Source organism: Phoenix dactylifera, chromosome 12 (genome assembly GCF_009389715.1).
Source record: "Phoenix dactylifera cultivar Barhee BC4 chromosome 12, palm_55x_up_171113_PBpolish2nd_filt_p, whole genome shotgun sequence".
NCBI lineage: Eukaryota > Viridiplantae > Streptophyta > Magnoliopsida > Arecales > Arecaceae > Phoenix > Phoenix dactylifera.
In genome coordinates, this window is record NC_052403.1 from 4316824 (window position 1) to 4334279 (window position 17456).

General features: G+C 39.2%; 1 protein-coding gene and 1 long non-coding RNA gene across 2 annotated transcripts; one reads left to right on the plus strand and one right to left on the minus strand.

The window, feature by feature from the left end:
• Positions 1 to 5585: 5585 nt before the first annotated feature.
• LOC103705909 (bifunctional bis(5'-adenosyl)-triphosphatase/adenylylsulfatase FHIT) lies at positions 5586 to 11485 on the minus strand. Its single transcript, XM_008789815.4, has 5 exons — positions 11131 to 11485; positions 8791 to 8937; positions 6263 to 6361; positions 6029 to 6171; positions 5586 to 5872 (listed from the first exon to the last, which is right to left on the minus strand). Exons 1-4 carry the CDS (start codon positions 11374 to 11376, stop codon positions 6055 to 6057), a joined length of 609 nt encoding a protein of 202 aa, XP_008788037.2. The 5' UTR covers positions 11377 to 11485; the 3' UTR covers positions 5586 to 5872; positions 6029 to 6054.
• Positions 11486 to 13137: 1652 nt separating this feature from the next.
• On the plus strand, positions 13138 to 16428 carry LOC103705910. Its single transcript, XR_603864.3, has 2 exons — positions 13138 to 13340; positions 15926 to 16428. It is a non-coding gene; the product is annotated as an uncharacterized LOC103705910 (long non-coding RNA).
• The last annotated feature ends 1028 nt before the right edge of the window (positions 16429 to 17456 follow it).

Sequence of the window (17456 nt, forward strand, 5' to 3'; positions counted from 1 at the left end):
CTTGCACCTGCGCTGTGCATAGAAAGTGAAGATAACGTAGAAAGAGGTTGTGCAGATGAAAAAGCTACCGTCGAAAGAAAGGGAAGAAATGGAATATCTTACTTTTGTAACCTTTTTTTACAACGACTACCAACTTTGCACACTTTCTAGAAAATCTATATTTGGCTGAAAGAACTTGGGGTCTAGAATAGAAATAGAAATGAGTAACTTCCATTTCAGTTATTTGGTTAAAAAAAGTTTCATTCTTATTTCAATTTCCAGAGAGAATGAAAATGCTTTAATCCCCAAGATCCAATTCAAACTTTTCTTTAATATTCAAATCTCATTTTAATTCCAATTTCGATTTTAGCCGCAAACCAAATCTGCTGAAAAGTTTGGCTATTTCAATTCTCATTCAATCTATTTCGATTCTGATTGTGAACCAAATGCATCTTAAAGTTTCCTTTCTCATGCGCAATTTTATCACCGCCTACAGAAAAAAAAGACCACTTATGCATACGATGAGTTTAAGAACATTGCCACTAGGGTTCGGCCATGTCTCTTCTTCTAGACCATCCTAAACGTCCAAGGGTAAGTAAACATAAAACATTACACCATTTCTATAAATTAGATGTCAAGAATAACTGACGGTTAGCTTTTACGACCACACGCTCCAATATTTCAACTAACAATGCTTTCACATGGTTGTTGGCAGATTAAAATTACATAAGGCCAGTTGGAACTTTGAAGCTAACAAAAGAAAAAGGGCCATTCTTTTTCTCTTTCGCCCTTATAAAACACATCAGGAATCTAAATCTCTTAACATTATTTTATTCTCCTTCCAGAGGCCAAGTTAGCCATGGCATCATAAAGCTCGAATCCTACGCAACATCCATTTCCAAAATCGATCAAGAAGAGCCACTGTTATAGTGTAAGTGCTGAAGAAGACCTGGTTCTGAGCTACATTTTCAAATGGACCCATTTGTTACGTGGGGATCGTTGTGGATTTCCATATTGCTGTCATCATAAGCCATGAATTGTGGCAGCTCATTGATAGACGAGTATGTAGCATCAATATATAAAGACTGAATATTTTCTGTTATTTGGAGTTCTGTTTCTTTTGCTTTCGTTTTGTTCTTGTCTCCCCTAAGCACCCCTGTACCATCTATTGCATTAAAATGACTTAAGCTGGTACCTGCTACTCATGCCTAATATAGATAATTTAGAAATTTCAAATGATATCTAAAGTAACATATCTTTCCCTTTTCTCAACACATTTCCTCATACCTTCTGAGATTTGTAAAAGCAATGTCAACCTCTAGCTAAGAAATGCTTGATTTATCATTATACCATATTTATTTTATCACCACAATATATTTTTATATGTCATTCTCATGAGATTGGGATCTTACTTCGATCTTTTGTACGTAATTGTTTGATTATATTTTTCAACTTTATTTCACACATTTCCATTTTATCAACCTCTGCGAAGGTGCCAAATTATAGATAGGAAAGTCTTCCAAGTATATCATATGCTAACAAAAATCTGAAATACAATTTCTTACAGATTAAAATGGTAAATGGCTCTGTGTTAATTCATAGACCTAATCCAGGATCAAGGTTGCATTGCTTTCTACCTATTTGGATTCACGCCAAGAAAAATCCACACTCCTTAGAGACTTTGACTGCTAAAACTATAGTTTATATATATATATATATATATATATATATATATATATATATATATATATATATATATATATATATATATATATATATATATATATATATATATATATATATATATATATATATATATTATAATAACAACCACGATTATTCGTCGGAGGCCTCAACAGAAAAGATTGAGAGCTAGTTGTAAAAATGAAGAGCAAAATGCACCAACCTAGCATCTCTCAAACTAGTCATCTTTTTATATTCCTCCGTTCTTCTACAGCTGATAAACAAGCTGCGGCAGGTGGAATGAGAGAAATATGAGGGCATCTATTTGTGAACTAGTATATGTACTCTATCATATCTAATGTTTCTCTTTTTAAGATATCTTCTGTTTATTTTGATAACTCAATCGTGTGTGAGTTATGATATATAAATCAATTAAAAAATCAAACACTATATTCCAGGACCTTCATAATAAACAAGCCAGTTCGGATATTAGCAGACATGCAAAATAATGAAAGGAATCTCTAAATATTATCAGAGATGGCAAACCACAATTTCATTGTCTCATGACTGAGAGGGTGGAGTGATGATGCATAGAAACATTGCACCTCTGATTGCAACATGAGTTGCTAGCTCTAAAGCAATGAAGTGAATGGCCTGTCCTTTTCTAAATGATAACAGATGGAACAATACTGTTCATGGTGGCTAGCTAATACAAGCTTACTATTTACTAGCAGATTCTAAGCATGCATGGCTGATGGACTGGGTTCCAAGGTGATGATGGCTTGAAAACAGAGACTAGATTTCAAGCTTTCTCAATGAGGCAGCGGTCGATCCTCTAAAGCAGCAACGAGACAGAGGTATTCATAGGCAGTCCCAATGACCAATCCCCAACACCCAATTTCCAAATTGAAGGTTACTTCAGGAGAAGATGCTGCAAGATCCAGGACAGCAAGGGCAAGGAAGCGGCACAGATATCTCCGAAGAAGGGGAACAACACAGTCATGCTTGGCAATGATATGTTCAGCCTGGTGATTCAGCCAGGAGTTGAATGATATGGCTGAACATATCAACTCCTGGCTTTCCTCGACATCATGGACCGCATTTGTCAGAAGCCCTTCACACCTTGGATGTGTCCTTAAACAACTGGAGGTGGTGTTTCAAATTGGATATAAGGTTTTACTCCTTGCCTTGGATGTGTTTTAGCCACACCACATAGAAATAATTGATATAGGTGCAGTGGCTAGCAAAGTGCAACAAATTGCTGTACAATGTATAACTTGATAGATTTGATAGATTTCCGTAACAGGGGAAAAAATCCCAGTAACTGAAACGTTCAGATGATTTAGAAGAAAATGCTAAAAATCTCATCTTTTTGAACCCATTGGTCAGTCGCCATGGCTTTCTACTGACTGGCTGTGAAGCATATTGTATGATCCACATTGCTCCTTTTTTTTTTCTCGTCATCCGTCTGAAAACAGTCTGCTTCTATCTACTGTTCCGTCGCCTTCCTCTCTTTGTAAACATGATCTTTCTTGTACATTTATTTTCTCGATAAATTTTGGGTGGCTTGATCCTCCCTTTTCATCAACAACCAAAAAAAAAAAAATCAAACCGAAGAATACGGTGGAGAGCTGATGACAAACCTGCTGCAAGAGCATTTCAGGTTAGTGCAGGAATTTCAGAAAAGAGGTGAAGAACTGAGAAAGGCCAAAGATGTTATAAGAAGGGATTTGAAAGGAACTACTTGATTGCACCGGGGGAGGGGGGAAGAAAGAAAGACACTGGTTGATGAAGAATGTAGAACCTGGAAATAAAGAGAATGGCAAATGGATTTACAATGATGTCCCCAAACAAATGACATGGCATGGCTACAGCTCCATACATGCTTCCCCTTCATCATACTTGAAAGATTGCTCAAAAGCATGAATGGGGAATGAGATGGTGGTGGCTTCCATTTTAAGCACAAGCATTCAGCATTGCCTTATTAAGAAAGATGGACTGATGTCAACAAATACAAGTTAACTAGGGAGGTCACAGACGATTGCTTCCTTAAGTATAATATGCTGCCATTTTATATAGCACCTTAGATGCTGTTCCATATTTGTCATCATCCATGGCCAACCTAATTGCAGTAGTACTGGAGTCACTTTTATATGTCTCTCATTCATTATTTTGAAGTGGCAGTTCTGATCGATTCATACAAGCTTCTCAGGCCACCAACTGCAGTTGGAATAACCAAGGGATCATGGCACAAATTTTAACCATGACAATCTCTTAGGCACTAGAATCTCTACTAGTATCAGTTGATAAAGATCACTAAAACAAGCCTGCACTTGTCAACAAGGAGCCATATATTTTGTGAGGCTTATTCTGCTGTTCCTAAGTAAAGGTGATATTATGCTTAGGTGTCAAGCACTCAGAATTCCAGTCAGACGTCAGAATCCAACAGGAAACTGGCATATAAAGGAACCCGTCGTTCCAGACTAGGTTTGCATATTTTCCTCTACATACGGAACCTTATAAATCATCATAAAACGATTCTGGGGGCAGAGGGGTGAGCTTCAGTCTAGGTAAGTCAGGATTAGTGTGCCAAGAACTGAGAAAGCTGAAAAAGCTGCAAGAATTTAACAAGACCACCATTAATAGAGCACAGATGTTGAAGGATATGACAATCAGGTGTGCCCCCCACCCCCCTCTGACTTTTCAATTTTCTCTATATTCTTCAAATAATTGATCAATTGATCTGAAAAAATCCTCATTGTTTCCCCTATCTGACATTAAAGACATTAATATTTTTGAATTGTTCATTAATTCCTTAATCTTTGTTCTGTTACCCTCTCCTATGACATCATCTCCTCAAAAAATTATTTCTCTAATAGTTGACATGATTTTGTACAGTATCTATGTTCTTATAAATGCACGCTTCAGCATTTGCATTCAACGTGGCATAAAATAAGCTAGGTGACCAACTAAACATGTTTGGCCCATGATTCTTAAATTCTTACATCGAACATCATTGGGCCTTATTGCATTGCCTATGTGTCTCAAGATGGACAATGATATAGTTGCCAACTCAACGATTATGTTTCTTTTCCATTTTATCTTTAATCTCACCATCTTTCACCAGAACTTTAAAAACTTCACTTGATGCAATAATAATTAGAATTGGATCTCTAGCTTATGCCTCCCCAGTCCGAACAAATATGTAGTTTTTTTTCCCTTACATTCTTTCAAACTGAACTGATCATATAGATCATCTTAAGCCTCATAATTAGCTTTACTCAAGGAAGGGGATAACTTGATGTTGCTTTAACAATCTCAAATAGAAGCTCAAACATGAGATAAACATTAGTCCGATGTGTCTTAGATTACTTAGATGATAAAGATCCTCATGATGGTATCACAGTACTGATCTATAGAAAATGTATGTATAGTTTGAAACAATTGTTGCTGTAAGACTTCTGCCCAGCAATGATTCTAAAACAGGTTATGATGAAGTCAAACCTAGATTATGCAAAAAGACACGTCAGACTAAGATTGTTCAAAGAAATTGAGGTAAACCACTTGCATTACCATGTAAATTTGTATGGGCCAGAAAGTAATTTGCACGGAGAAAGTGATAATATAAGACCATGTATAACGCATTCAGCAGTTATGTATGGTGGCACCATCATATCAAAGGAAAAAAGTAAAGAGGCTGTAGGACTTATGATTCTAATCATTATGAAATTAACTGTCACACCATCTAAACGTTTATGTGTTACTGACTTTCAGTCCAGGTTTATTCTACTGAAAGACCTGACAGCATGGAAAGTATGTATGGGTGTGAAGTTCATCTAACCTAGACTATGCAGAAAGGCGCATATGTTACATTAAGATTGTTCGATGAAATTGTGGCAAACCACTTGTATTGCCATGTAAAGTTGAAAGGCCTGAAAGTTATTTGCATGGAGAAAGTGATAATAAAACCATACGTAATGCATTCAGCAGTTACACTACATTCCTTGAACAGGAGAATGTGATACAGACAGAGGTTAAAATACAACCCAGACCAATTGTTTTTGTTCCACTGAAAAAATAATTAGTCAAAACATGAATCTTACAGTTTTGGTTGTAGATCAGGGTTCCATGAATCCCAAAAGATATGATGTAATGTTCCAATAACTGCCCTCATTCTTACTTATATAGAAGTTTCAAAGTGATATCTCACCTGGCAAATGGCAGATCAATTTTTCAAGGTTAAAGTATAGATGCTAATGCTGAAGAAATAATTTTCCATAATGAAACCCATTATTGACACATTTAGAAATCATCACTAGAAATACATGCACAAAATTAACCTGAAGAATGTCTAATGAAATTGTACCATGTTTAATCTGGTAACCAAGATTCCTATGAGAAAAGAGCTCGATATTCGCCAGCCTCACGAGCCATTTCTTCTGATGTTCTGTCTTTCCTTTCCTTGTCAAGATCAAGTTTCTCCTTGAGCTCCTTCTCTTTCTCATCTATCTGTTAGAAGATCAATTGTGGATGAGGCTCAAACGCCAATCGACCGGATAAGTTGAAAATTGCTCCAAAACACAAACCCAAATGTGCTTACTGCATCATAAATTTCATCATTTTTCTCAAAATCTCCCCTTTTCCTAGGGAGAATGTGAATGTGCACATGTGGAACTGTCTGTCCAGCCTGAGGTCCATCCTGAGGCAACAATGGAAAGGATGCATTTGAGTTTAACAAGAAAAACGTTGCCAAAATCCCTTAACTATAGTTAGAGATATCAAAATTCAGGGAAAAGAAATTTTGAAACAAGCACCACCAATTCTCAAAGATACAACAGATGAGCAGATAACTTAATGTATAATTATTATTCTCATATTGTGCATTTTCTCCCTGATGTATATGTAAGTTCTTTCTGTATATGAAGCCTTCCAAGTGATTCAAGTAATAACAGCATAACCAACCACTCAAGCATAATTTTGACAAAGAACAAAAAGTCAGAGGATGGTGTGGCTAGCATGCAAACAATTATTCAAATTCAATTCAATATGTACAACCAGAAATTATCTGGCACTCAAACATGTAAAGGTTAATAAGCATAATACCTTCTATTTCCTTCAGATTTCAATAATACCCGCATTTTTTTACAAGTTTAAGTGAGCTTATCCCTTGGATAAAATGTGCTCATGCCAAAACCAACTTTGTCACTGTCATATGAGAGTCTAAGTAGAAATCCTAAATGTCAGTACAGGGCCTGCTTGCTAAACGACACCTGCGCCGACCATGTTGAGGACCCCATCACCTTGCCATATTGGCAACATTTTCTATTTTATGGCTCTGCCAATGTTGATCTGACAAGTGCCATCAAACATGAAAGACAAATAGAATTTATGCTATAATAAATGCTCAATACTTAAAGAAAATCACAAAAGACAATTTACTTCCTATGAGAGAATGCACAACACTGCCACACTTTGTGATCACATAAATATGCTAAAAGGTATCGCAGATGCAAAGAGTCAGACAGGCTGCCAAGCTATTATACCGTAATCAGCTTTCGGACTTCTTGATGCAGAGATAATAACCGACTTTTAAGAGGAAAACTGGAAAAGAAAAGGATAAGGGAAAAGTAAATGGAAAATAAGCAAAGGAAACGGAAAGTGAAATATGGTGTAGCCAATAGATGTAGACTAATAAATGAAAATCTAGCCTCAAGAATGCTTAAATACTGCATTGGCACTCAAGATCACTAAATCATTACTTGAGAGTGGATATGCACTAACCTTTTATAGAAGCTAACAGATGAGTCATTCACTTCCAATTAACACTCTAAGAAGAAAAGTTTTTGAGGCATATGCAAGCATTCAGCTTACAAGATGGAAAGGAAAAGAAAAAGGAAGAAGGAACAAGTAGAAGAAGAGGGAAGAAAACTAGAGACAAAGAAAGAAGTCAAGGAAAGGAGATGAGACATGGTCTATGGTGCATGCCATTGTCTGCTTCAAGAGAGTGACTGGGTGACTATGGAGAGGCAGTAAAATGACCAAATGGTTCCCAAGTACTGTAACTTCTAGATCATTTTATAGATGAATTAGGCCAAATATATGGGCTGGAGGAAATCCCAACAAAATGCACATATTAAACCAAGTAAGCATTTAAAGGCAGCAGAAACTGACTGCTAATGATTCAATAGTCTTATCTTCAACAGGGTTATACCAAGCAACATCTCTAAACACTCATTTATGGACGAACTCAGTTTAAAAGGAAACCCAAAATATATGACATTCAAAATCTACTATTACCATCTATAAAGATCCCCGAATCTTTCAATTATATCAAAACCTGACCAAGTTGTCGTCATTGTATAACATTCAGGACCATAGCCTAGATAAACAGAATACCGAATAATAGCAGATATTGAATACATGGTTTACAACAAGTTGACAATTCAGAAATTATGGTTTGATGAAGGGAGGAAAGGCAAATATCAATAGCTCAACTTGAAGATGAATCAGTATATTAGGCTTGGCTTCAATGTTAATTTAAGGCTTCACCTGTGAATATATCTAAGTCTATTTTTTTTATGTTCCATCCAAGCAAATCAAGGATGAACATTTACAGACACCCATGGGCCATAACCATAAGGTTGAATTGAGTCTTTTCAAGTTGCAAAGGAAACATACTGTATATTTATATATCCATAAATTATACTTTCAAAGCAACAGAAGAGCATAATAAGAATGCAAGCTAGGCATAACAGAGAAGCAGCTCGATATATCTCAAATAATGTTATGTAGATTATAGCATAATCTAATATCTAAATTTTGCTTGTGCACAGTCCATATTGCTTAAAACAAAAGCCTCACATGAAAGTAATGAATATAACTGGAAAAGAGAGGGCCAAAGATAGTGACTTTGATTATCTATCATAGTTATGCTAATTAAGAGGCAAAGTAACCACTCAAGCATAATATAGAATGAAATGCTTAAACTTCTCGAGACACATTATAATCACAGAAGAACATAACATATTTAACATAAAGAACTTATATAGCGCATAACAATGATTATGCTGGGCTGCCCTTTTTTATATAAAGCATAACAATAGTTGAAGAAAAGTCTAATTATATTACTTGAATTGTAAATGTCAGTGAGGATGCCTCATGATAACGCTCAAGCCGTCCACCAACTTCTTTTGCAGCAAGCCATAAATCACGAGTCTCATCAGCACTGAGATCAACGAAGCGCTTCACTTCACGCCTTGGGCATATAAGCACATGTGGACAATGTTAAGGTCAACCTTTGACACAAGTGCCTTGGAAGAATGTTGACATAACAGCCTAATATATATCATATACGAACCAAAAGCTCACCAGCATACCATAGACATACACATGAAAATGTTGTATATGCATCTGTCACACACATGCAAATGTAAGAACACAACCGCCGCAAGTTTTATAATGTCAGTGTGTATTTGCAGACTTATTGATCTCACATGAAGACAGAAAAATTGCATCGCTGCATGCACTCACAGATATCCAAAGATACAACTCTAAGGTCCTGTTTCGATGCAATAGGATTTAGGCCAATCCTATAAGATTTGACAATTCCAAGGATAAAAATTCAGTACATATTAGGAATGAGTGTTTGGATGATTAATCCTGAGGATAGTTGCCCTAGGGTAATATGCTTATCCCATAGGATAAAAATAAAGTCCTCAAGAGGACATTGTTTTAATCCTATGGTTATCAGGCTCCTCTTTTCAGCGCCCCCCGCTCTTGATAGACTTGAGATGATGTGTCGGGTTCTGGTAGCTTCCATTGCTCTTAATTCCTAGCAGCCAACCAAATGCTCTGCTCACTCTCCAGTCCGGTCCTCTTCCTCCACGGGTGCCCGTCCTCCTCTCTCCTTCTCCGCCCCCTCTCCACCACTGCTGACATGCACAGTCTCTTCCTCCCTCTTCCCCCCAACTCCATCGTCGTCATCGACACCTACGGCCGCGCCATCCTCCTAACCCTCGCCGTCGAGGTCTTCAACCACCTCTCCCACTTCTCCTGCCCCCCAGACTAGCCCTGTCTACAACACCCTTCTCTCTGCCCTCTGCCACGCTGCCAACTTCCACGGTGCCAGCACCCTCCTCTGTTGCATGGTCGCAAGAACATGCCCCCTGACCATCACACCTTTGCGGTTCTTGACATATGGTGTGTCGTTGGCAAGCCACGCGAGGCCCAGGACATGCTCGAGGAAATGTCCCGAAGAGGCTTCAAGCCCCCACACCCCCCACGCCAAGTCCATGGACGTGACCTTCTCCTCATCGATCCATGCTGACTGTCTCGAGTCCGCCAAGGAAATGGTCTGGCAGATGACGAAAGAAGGCATCTTGCCAGGTGTTTCCACCTTTAATTCCCTCCTGGAGGCTCTTTTAAGGTATTCTAACACAGTGCAATAGATGGTGGGCACAAGCCCTTCCCAACGGGATTAAGGAAGGGGAAAGAGAGGGGATCCAAACAAAGAATAAAATTAGATATAGATGGGATTTTTCTCCCAATAGGATTTCCTATGGAATCCTATATTATCAAAACCTAAATCTTATAATGAATTATATCCTAATAATATAAATCCTACGTACCCAAACAGACATACCCTTTTCAAATCTGAAAGTCCCACAATCCATATATGCATGCAAGTGGCTATACATATTTTCTCTTAAAGGATTTATACTTGACCACTAATAACAGAGAAACACTGAGGTAGTTCCACGCATATACATGTACACCTAATCATGCATACATATATCCTCAATCAAACTCATCTAACGGAGATGAATGAACTAGTTCGTTCACGAAAAGGATATGACCTGCAAAAGTTTAGAGAAAAAAATTAGAAGAAACAGAGTAAAAAGGGGGGAAAGAATGACTCAATAGATATGAAAGTTTTAATAAGAGAAAGACAGTTGAAATCAACAGAGCGTTCCAGAAAAAAATGTCTAGATGTTAAAAAAGAACTTTTAAATAGATTTACAAAAAAGGAAAAAAAAAAACTCGAAGAAGACATAAGAACAATGACAGATAGTTTACTTTTCAGCTTAGAATCATCTTCTACAAGATTTATTGACAATTTTCAGCACGCCATAGATAAAATGAGAGGAGGTATTAACAATTTAAAACTAATTTGCTATCTAAAATGGCAGTAAAATATGAATACAAGTGCAGTCAGCTACCAATTGCAATATACTCTGTTAAAATGCCAATCATGCTGCTGCACACAGAAACATTCCAACGTGGTTGCCAAGTAACAGAGATTTTTTGATTAAAATAGTTCTCGAAAACCTCTTTCTAAATAAATTAAACCATCGTCTTCAACAAGAAAACAATACACAACGCTGTAACCATCTTTATCTCAGCAAACCAATCGATCCACTCTAAAATCTTCCGATAAAGCTAGACGAATCAAAGGAAGAAGAGAACCGTACCCGGGAGAACAGGCTTGAGGTTGACCATGGCGTAGGAGAGCGGCGTGGAGTAGAACACCTCGCTGCGGTCGATCTTGTACGGCCCGAAAGTATAGGTGGTCTTCTCCGCCTCCATCCCACCTCTCGCGCCGAACCGGCGGCGTGTAAGAGTGAACGCGAGATCGGGAGCGAGGCGGTCGCGCAAGATCGCCAGGCCGCCTCCAACCTTATTGGGAGCTCCTCGAAACCGAAGCACGCTTACCATTCGCCCGCGTGCGGCCCCCTTCCGAACCTCCGCACGGCCAAAAACCCTCTCCCCGCACGGGCCAGAGCCGACAGAGAGGACCCCGCTTACGCTGCTCCGCGAGACACCCATCTCGCCGACGCCCACCCAATGGTTCGTGAGCTTATCCTGCTACGTGTCATATGTTGATTGATTTTTCAGTCTTAGGTTACGTAAACCGAACCAGTGTTCTTGTGCCATGTGGTATGACCACATCGATGATATCACTGTACTCCGTAGAGTGGTGGGAAACGTCGAGGAAAGGAAAACGCGTTTCCGGAGTGAAGGGTAAAATAGGAAGAGGGATGGCGTTTTTACGGGTGGTTCTATATACACCCCCCCCCCCCTATTGCTCAGGACACCCCCCAAAAATTAAAAAAAAATTAAATACTCTCTACACCCCCCATTTGCTAAGGACACCCCTAAAAAATTAAAAATTCCTAAATTACCCCCCACCCTCCCCACCCCCTCACCTAAATTGCTCTCTACACCCCCCAAACCCCCCCCCACCCCGCTCTTCCCCTCCAAAACACCTCGCCAACGCCCAAAACCCCCCCGTTCCCCCTTCTCCCTCTCGTCGCCGGCATTCTCCCGATCTCCGACCACCTCGCCGGCTTCTCCCGGAACCACCTCGCCGGCTTCTCCCGAAATTTTTTTTTTTCACGGTTCGTGCTCCGTTCGGCACTGGATCGCCGAACAAAAGGCTTCTGTTCGGCTGAACAGTGCCGGACAGAAGCCTTCTGTTCGGCACTGTGCAGCCGAATAGATCTGTTCGGTTGAGGGTTGCCGAACAGAAGCCTTTTGTTCGGCGATCCAGTGCCGAACGGAGCACGAACCGTGAAAAAAAAAAAAATTCGAAACAAGGTGGAACACGTACCTTTGCGGCCGATTCTTCGTCCCAAATCACTAGTTGCTTGTCCATGCTTCGAATGGGGCTTAAATCTCCTTCAAAGATCGCCTAAACGATGTAAATGGATCGAGGGGTTTAAGGGGGGTTTGAGGGGTGTTTTTTTTTTTCTTTTCAAAACGAAACGGAGGAGGAGGAGGGGGGGGTGCATGAGAAAATTTCAAGGGCAATATGGTAATTACACTAAAGGTTAGTTTGGGTATTTTTTTTTTGGTTTTTGGGGGGTGTCCTTAGCAATAGGGGGGGTGTATATAGAACCACCCCGTTTTTACGGAGGAAGGATCCGAAGGGATTTCAGTCTCCTACGGCTGCTGCTGCTTCCTCCTCTTCTTCTACCTCGAACTCTTTAGGGCTCGTTTGGTTCGCGGGAAGTATTTTCCCTCCTAGGAATATGATTCCTGGGAATCAGAGATTCCTAGGAAGAGGATACCTAGGAAAGTACTTTTGACATGTTTGGTTAACCATGGGAAAGTGACTAATTTCCAAAGTGCTTATGTTTGGTTGACCATCCACTTTCCTAGGAAAGTTATGTATAATTCCTATTATGCCCTTAATAAAAATTAGGTCTTTAATGCCTCTTTAATGCTTCTTTAATGCTGAAGGGTCTTTTTGGGAAAAAATAAAAAAGGAGTGATTCCCACCTCATGGGAAAGTAACTTTTCCATGTTTCTCATGGGAAAGACTTTCCCATGAAATGTGGGAATCATATTCCCATGGGAATACCACTTTCCCATCTCTCTCCTTTGAAAACTCCAACCAAACAAGAGGCATTTCATTACTTTCCCGTTGACCACACTTTCCCCCCTCATTTTCCTGCGAACCAAACGAGCCCTTAATGGCGGTGGCTTCATCTTGCTTGCCGGCGGTGTGTGCATCGCCGCGGAGCATGGCTTCGCTCCGCTTCGCCCTCCCTTCGGTCCCCTTGCCTCGCGTCCGTTGCTTCGTCGTCACGGATCCGGTCCGGCCTCGGAGAAGCCAAGTGCCTGCGGGATTTTCTTCGGGCTTGCTCCTGTGACTCCTCTTCTCCCTATCGGCTCCGGTAAATGTTAAATGATGCTATAACGTTTGTTCTTCTTTTTCTACCGCGTTTTTTGTGCTCTTTTGAGCTAATTGTGGTGCAAAATTAATATAATCATTGCTCCTTCACAATAATACTGGTTACCTTAAGTATTTATCAATATTCTAGTTGCTTCTTTAATTGAACTCAAATAGTTTGAGGGATGAGAAAATATCTTTTTAGTGTCATCATGGTTGTGTAGTCCACTGTGATTAATGTTGCACAAATTTTAAGTAGCCCTTTACATGTCTCAGTGGATTCTTTGTATAGGATATGTTCCACCATATGATCATTATATTTGGCTGCAAGGATGGCCAATACATGCTCTTGAATGATGAAGCTTTCTCTTCTATTAATAGTTGACTGCCGCATTAGATCCAACCTTCTGCTACCCATACAAGAAAAATCTGATCTAAAAGAATATGTGTGTGTATTGTAGATTAAAGAAATTGTTTGCATGAGTATTCGAGCACGTATAAGTACTTGTTAATTAAATAATTAAATTTAACGAAATGTTTTTTGGGCACTTAGCATGAGGAAAGATTGTAGTGTTTCTAGCCTTATTGACACAGGCATATTGCAGACAGAGCTGCTCCTTTGTTGAGGTCTCTGAGTACCTATAAATTATTGACTTTGCATTTGTCATACTATTCATGTGACAAAGTGTCGTCGCCACCAGTTGAGTTACAAGCATGCATGTCTGGAGGGACGGTGTTGGTCATATAAACACCATCATTATTGGCGAAAATGTTGGTTGGCTAGTCATGGTGGGTTCTCATGATGGTGTCACTAAATATTTACTATGACCAGTTGCAGTGCCCTCCATGACCTCCCCTCGCATACAGCCTCTTCCTTCATAGGTTTTTTTGACACCATGACCTCAATCTTCATGAATCATGACAAGTAGTGCTATTAGGATAAACCTTTTGCTACTGTTATCTACCCCAAGTACGATAATTATAAACATGAAGACATGTCTCAAGTATTGGGGTCCTTGGTAATAAATCATTCGCCGAACATTCATGTTACGGGCCAACTCCGGTGTTACTACAAGCCATCCTGAGTTCTGTTCCCAAAATTCATACATGTTGCTTAGGTCTTCTCTTCGCTCTCCATGTTTTTTTATCATTACTTGTCTGCCTAACCTCCACCTTCCACCGTCTTCCAACCTGTTCATATTTAATGTCTAAATAAAAGCTTTGCAACCCCAGATCTTAACACTGTCTTTCACTTGACCTCAAATTTGTTTTTGAGAACTCGTACCAATTTAATGCATTAAACAACTCCATAAAAAGGTGTAGTTTCTATTGAAAGATGTCTCCTACTGGACTGTAAGGATGCCTGAATTTGCTTGGATAGTGTAGTCTTATCTTCGTCTGCAGAATATGTTTTCCCCCATGCCTCTGAAATAATCATCGTCTTTTAGAGCATGCCATTAGAAACTAATTGCGGCTTTATACTATTCCAGAGTCTCGATGTAATGCCATAATCTCAGTCCCATAATGGTGCTGTCGCAATATTTCCTCTTCCTTATCCTTTGTCCAGAGGTAAAGTAGCATCGGTTTCCTTGGTTCCCTGAAAAACCTTGATGTTGGATGAGCATTATAATAATTGGATCCTTTTAACTTTCCAAAAGTAAGGATGGCTACGATTGAATTATCAAGAACTTCTGGGATTCATGTTGCATTGCCATTTATTGGGTGCCAACTAGCAAAAAAAAAGAAAAAAACAGAAGTAGATATTATCTTATGATTTAGTACACCATCATTCAGACAAATAATCAACTTGTGGAACATGGATTAGATCCAAGATCTCATTTGGTTGTCACACTAGAGGCGGATTGGTTTTCAGAACATAGATAGGATCCAGGATACGAAGACAGGAGCAGTTAGTTCAGCAACCATGCCCAGATGAACATATCAAACAGTTCGCTACAGCCATAGGAACTTCATAATTCTGTAATTTGTTTGTGATTGTTAAGGAACTATCTATGCCAATTTAGATTTCTACATCATCAATTCTTGATTTCGGAACTGGCAGTTGTTGTCATCTGCAAAGTTTTCATAAATTGTTGCTGTAGCCTGACAATTGTGTTCCTGTTAGCCCGTTGCTCGAGCACTCCATGCCTATGTCAATATCACTGAAACAAATATTTTCCAGCACCATGTATCTTTCTAATTTTGCCTTGAAATGTAGAGCATGCATGTAGTTTTGTACTCGCAGCCCCTTGTTATCATGATATTCATTTTTTTGATTGTTTATGCTTTGAATTTGTGTGTGATCAACCGGACATTTCCTTCTTATTCATTCTAATTTGTGTGAGCATCAGCATGCAGCATTTGAGCAAATAGTTATCATAAGAACTGTCACCATGTATTGAGTGCAGAAGTAATCAAATATAAATTATTGTTGACCTTTTAAGATTTGAAAACTGGAAAGTGGGCGAAGCACTTGCTAATATGTGGCACAGCATTCCACTTACCAATTAACGTGGATTGCAGAATTGCAGAGGTTTTGAACTTTTTCTCTTTTCACTTGGGATGCTTATCAGTTGAATTCATTGGCAGGGAGCTGAATGGTCTGTATCGGGACTGACTTGGAGGTTGTTGCTACTTGCCAATGGACCACAAAATGCCAGTCTCAGAGGCAAAGAGCTGACCTTTATCACTGCTAGGTGAATCAGCAAGCACTCTGCATTGACCTGCCAGTATTGGGTGTTTCTGTAGACTTTGGGCACACTTTCCATTGATTTTGCAGGGCGGTCCATACATGGATGTATTTTTATGGTATGCATATCATTTCTACCAGCATGGAGTGGGCAAAGCTAGCCCAAACTTGTGGATTTAAATGATCTGGACACCACGTATGGGAGCTTATAGATCACAGTTCAAAGTCACTTTTTTCATTCGACTCAAGTTTGTAGGGTCCATGACAACCTTCTGGCATGTGGCTTTTTATCCTTGTATTATTTTAAGATATACTAAGATTCATGGAGCAATATGTTGTCCTCGATCAAGTTAATATAGGAAAGTGGAATTTTCAGTATGAACATGGTGAAAAAATTAGTGCACCTTGTATGTTTTCATGTGCCTTGTCATTAGAGGGGGGGGGTTTCCCTCTGGGCATTTTGGTTTGCATGTTGCTGGGTTTTTTTTTTTTTGGTACATCGGCAACTCACAACATGTATGGGTGCAGCCCATAAAGTCAAAAAGAAAAAGGAAATATATAGGAGACAGGATCGGGACGTGGTTATCCTAAACAAAATTTATAGAATGATGAGCCGCAAAGGATGTCATCCAGTCCGCTGCGCTATTTGCCTTACGGCAGCCATGGGCAGCCCAATGGGAGAAGCACTCCCTCAAGAGACTACGGATGTCATGTGGCAATCATAGTCCATCCACCACAAGATCCGGATTTTAGATTTATTCGATCATCATGGCTGAGTCCTCCTCCACAACAACACGGTCCGCGCTCAGCACTTGTCTCGCATAGGAGATGCCTTTTCACGCAGCTTGCCTCGCATGTCGCTGGTTTTTTATAATTCAGTTGCTTGCTTGGCAATTGGAACGAGGATGGTTATGACAACGTTGTGTAGAATTTGATAAACAGTAGTTTCTGTTTCATAATTTGCAGCTAGGATCAACTTCTAAGTTGAAAGATTTTCAGCTCTATGTCTATCGACTGTTTTTTGATATCGATCTTTTGGTTGAGTCACAGCAAGTTATTCGATGAGTTTGTGCATGTTCTTGAGGTTTTGATCATAAGTTTATGTAACTATGGTTGAGTCACAGCATAAGTTCTTTAGGTTTTGATCATAAGTTGAATGTATCAATTGGTTAAAACAATCCTAATGAAGATAACGTCATGAAATGCAATTTGAAAGACGGAAAAATAAATCCCAGCACCTGCAAAAAGTTAATGATAATGAGCAAAGCATGATGCATGTATCCATCACCAATTATTTTAGCAAGATTTTTTTTAAAAAAAAATAAGCACATAATATTCATAATTACCTTTATACCTTTATTGAAGATTTATGAATTTAAATTTAACTATAGCTTTCCAAGCAATTACCAAAACAAAACAATCATTTTCATA

Coding starts and splice junctions, on each gene's coding strand:
- LOC103705909 (XM_008789815.4), bottom strand. CDS start 11,376: ATGGTAAGCGTGCTTCGGTTTCGAGGAGCTCCCAATAAGGTTGGAGGC. Junction 8,938..11,130: donor TCAAGCCTGTTCTCCCGGGT/ACGGTTCTCTTC, acceptor TAACATTGTCCA/CATGTGCTTATATGCCCAAG. Junction 6,362..8,790: donor CACTGACATTTACAATTCAA/GTAATATAATTA, acceptor TTGTTGCCTCAG/GATGGACCTCAGGCTGGACA.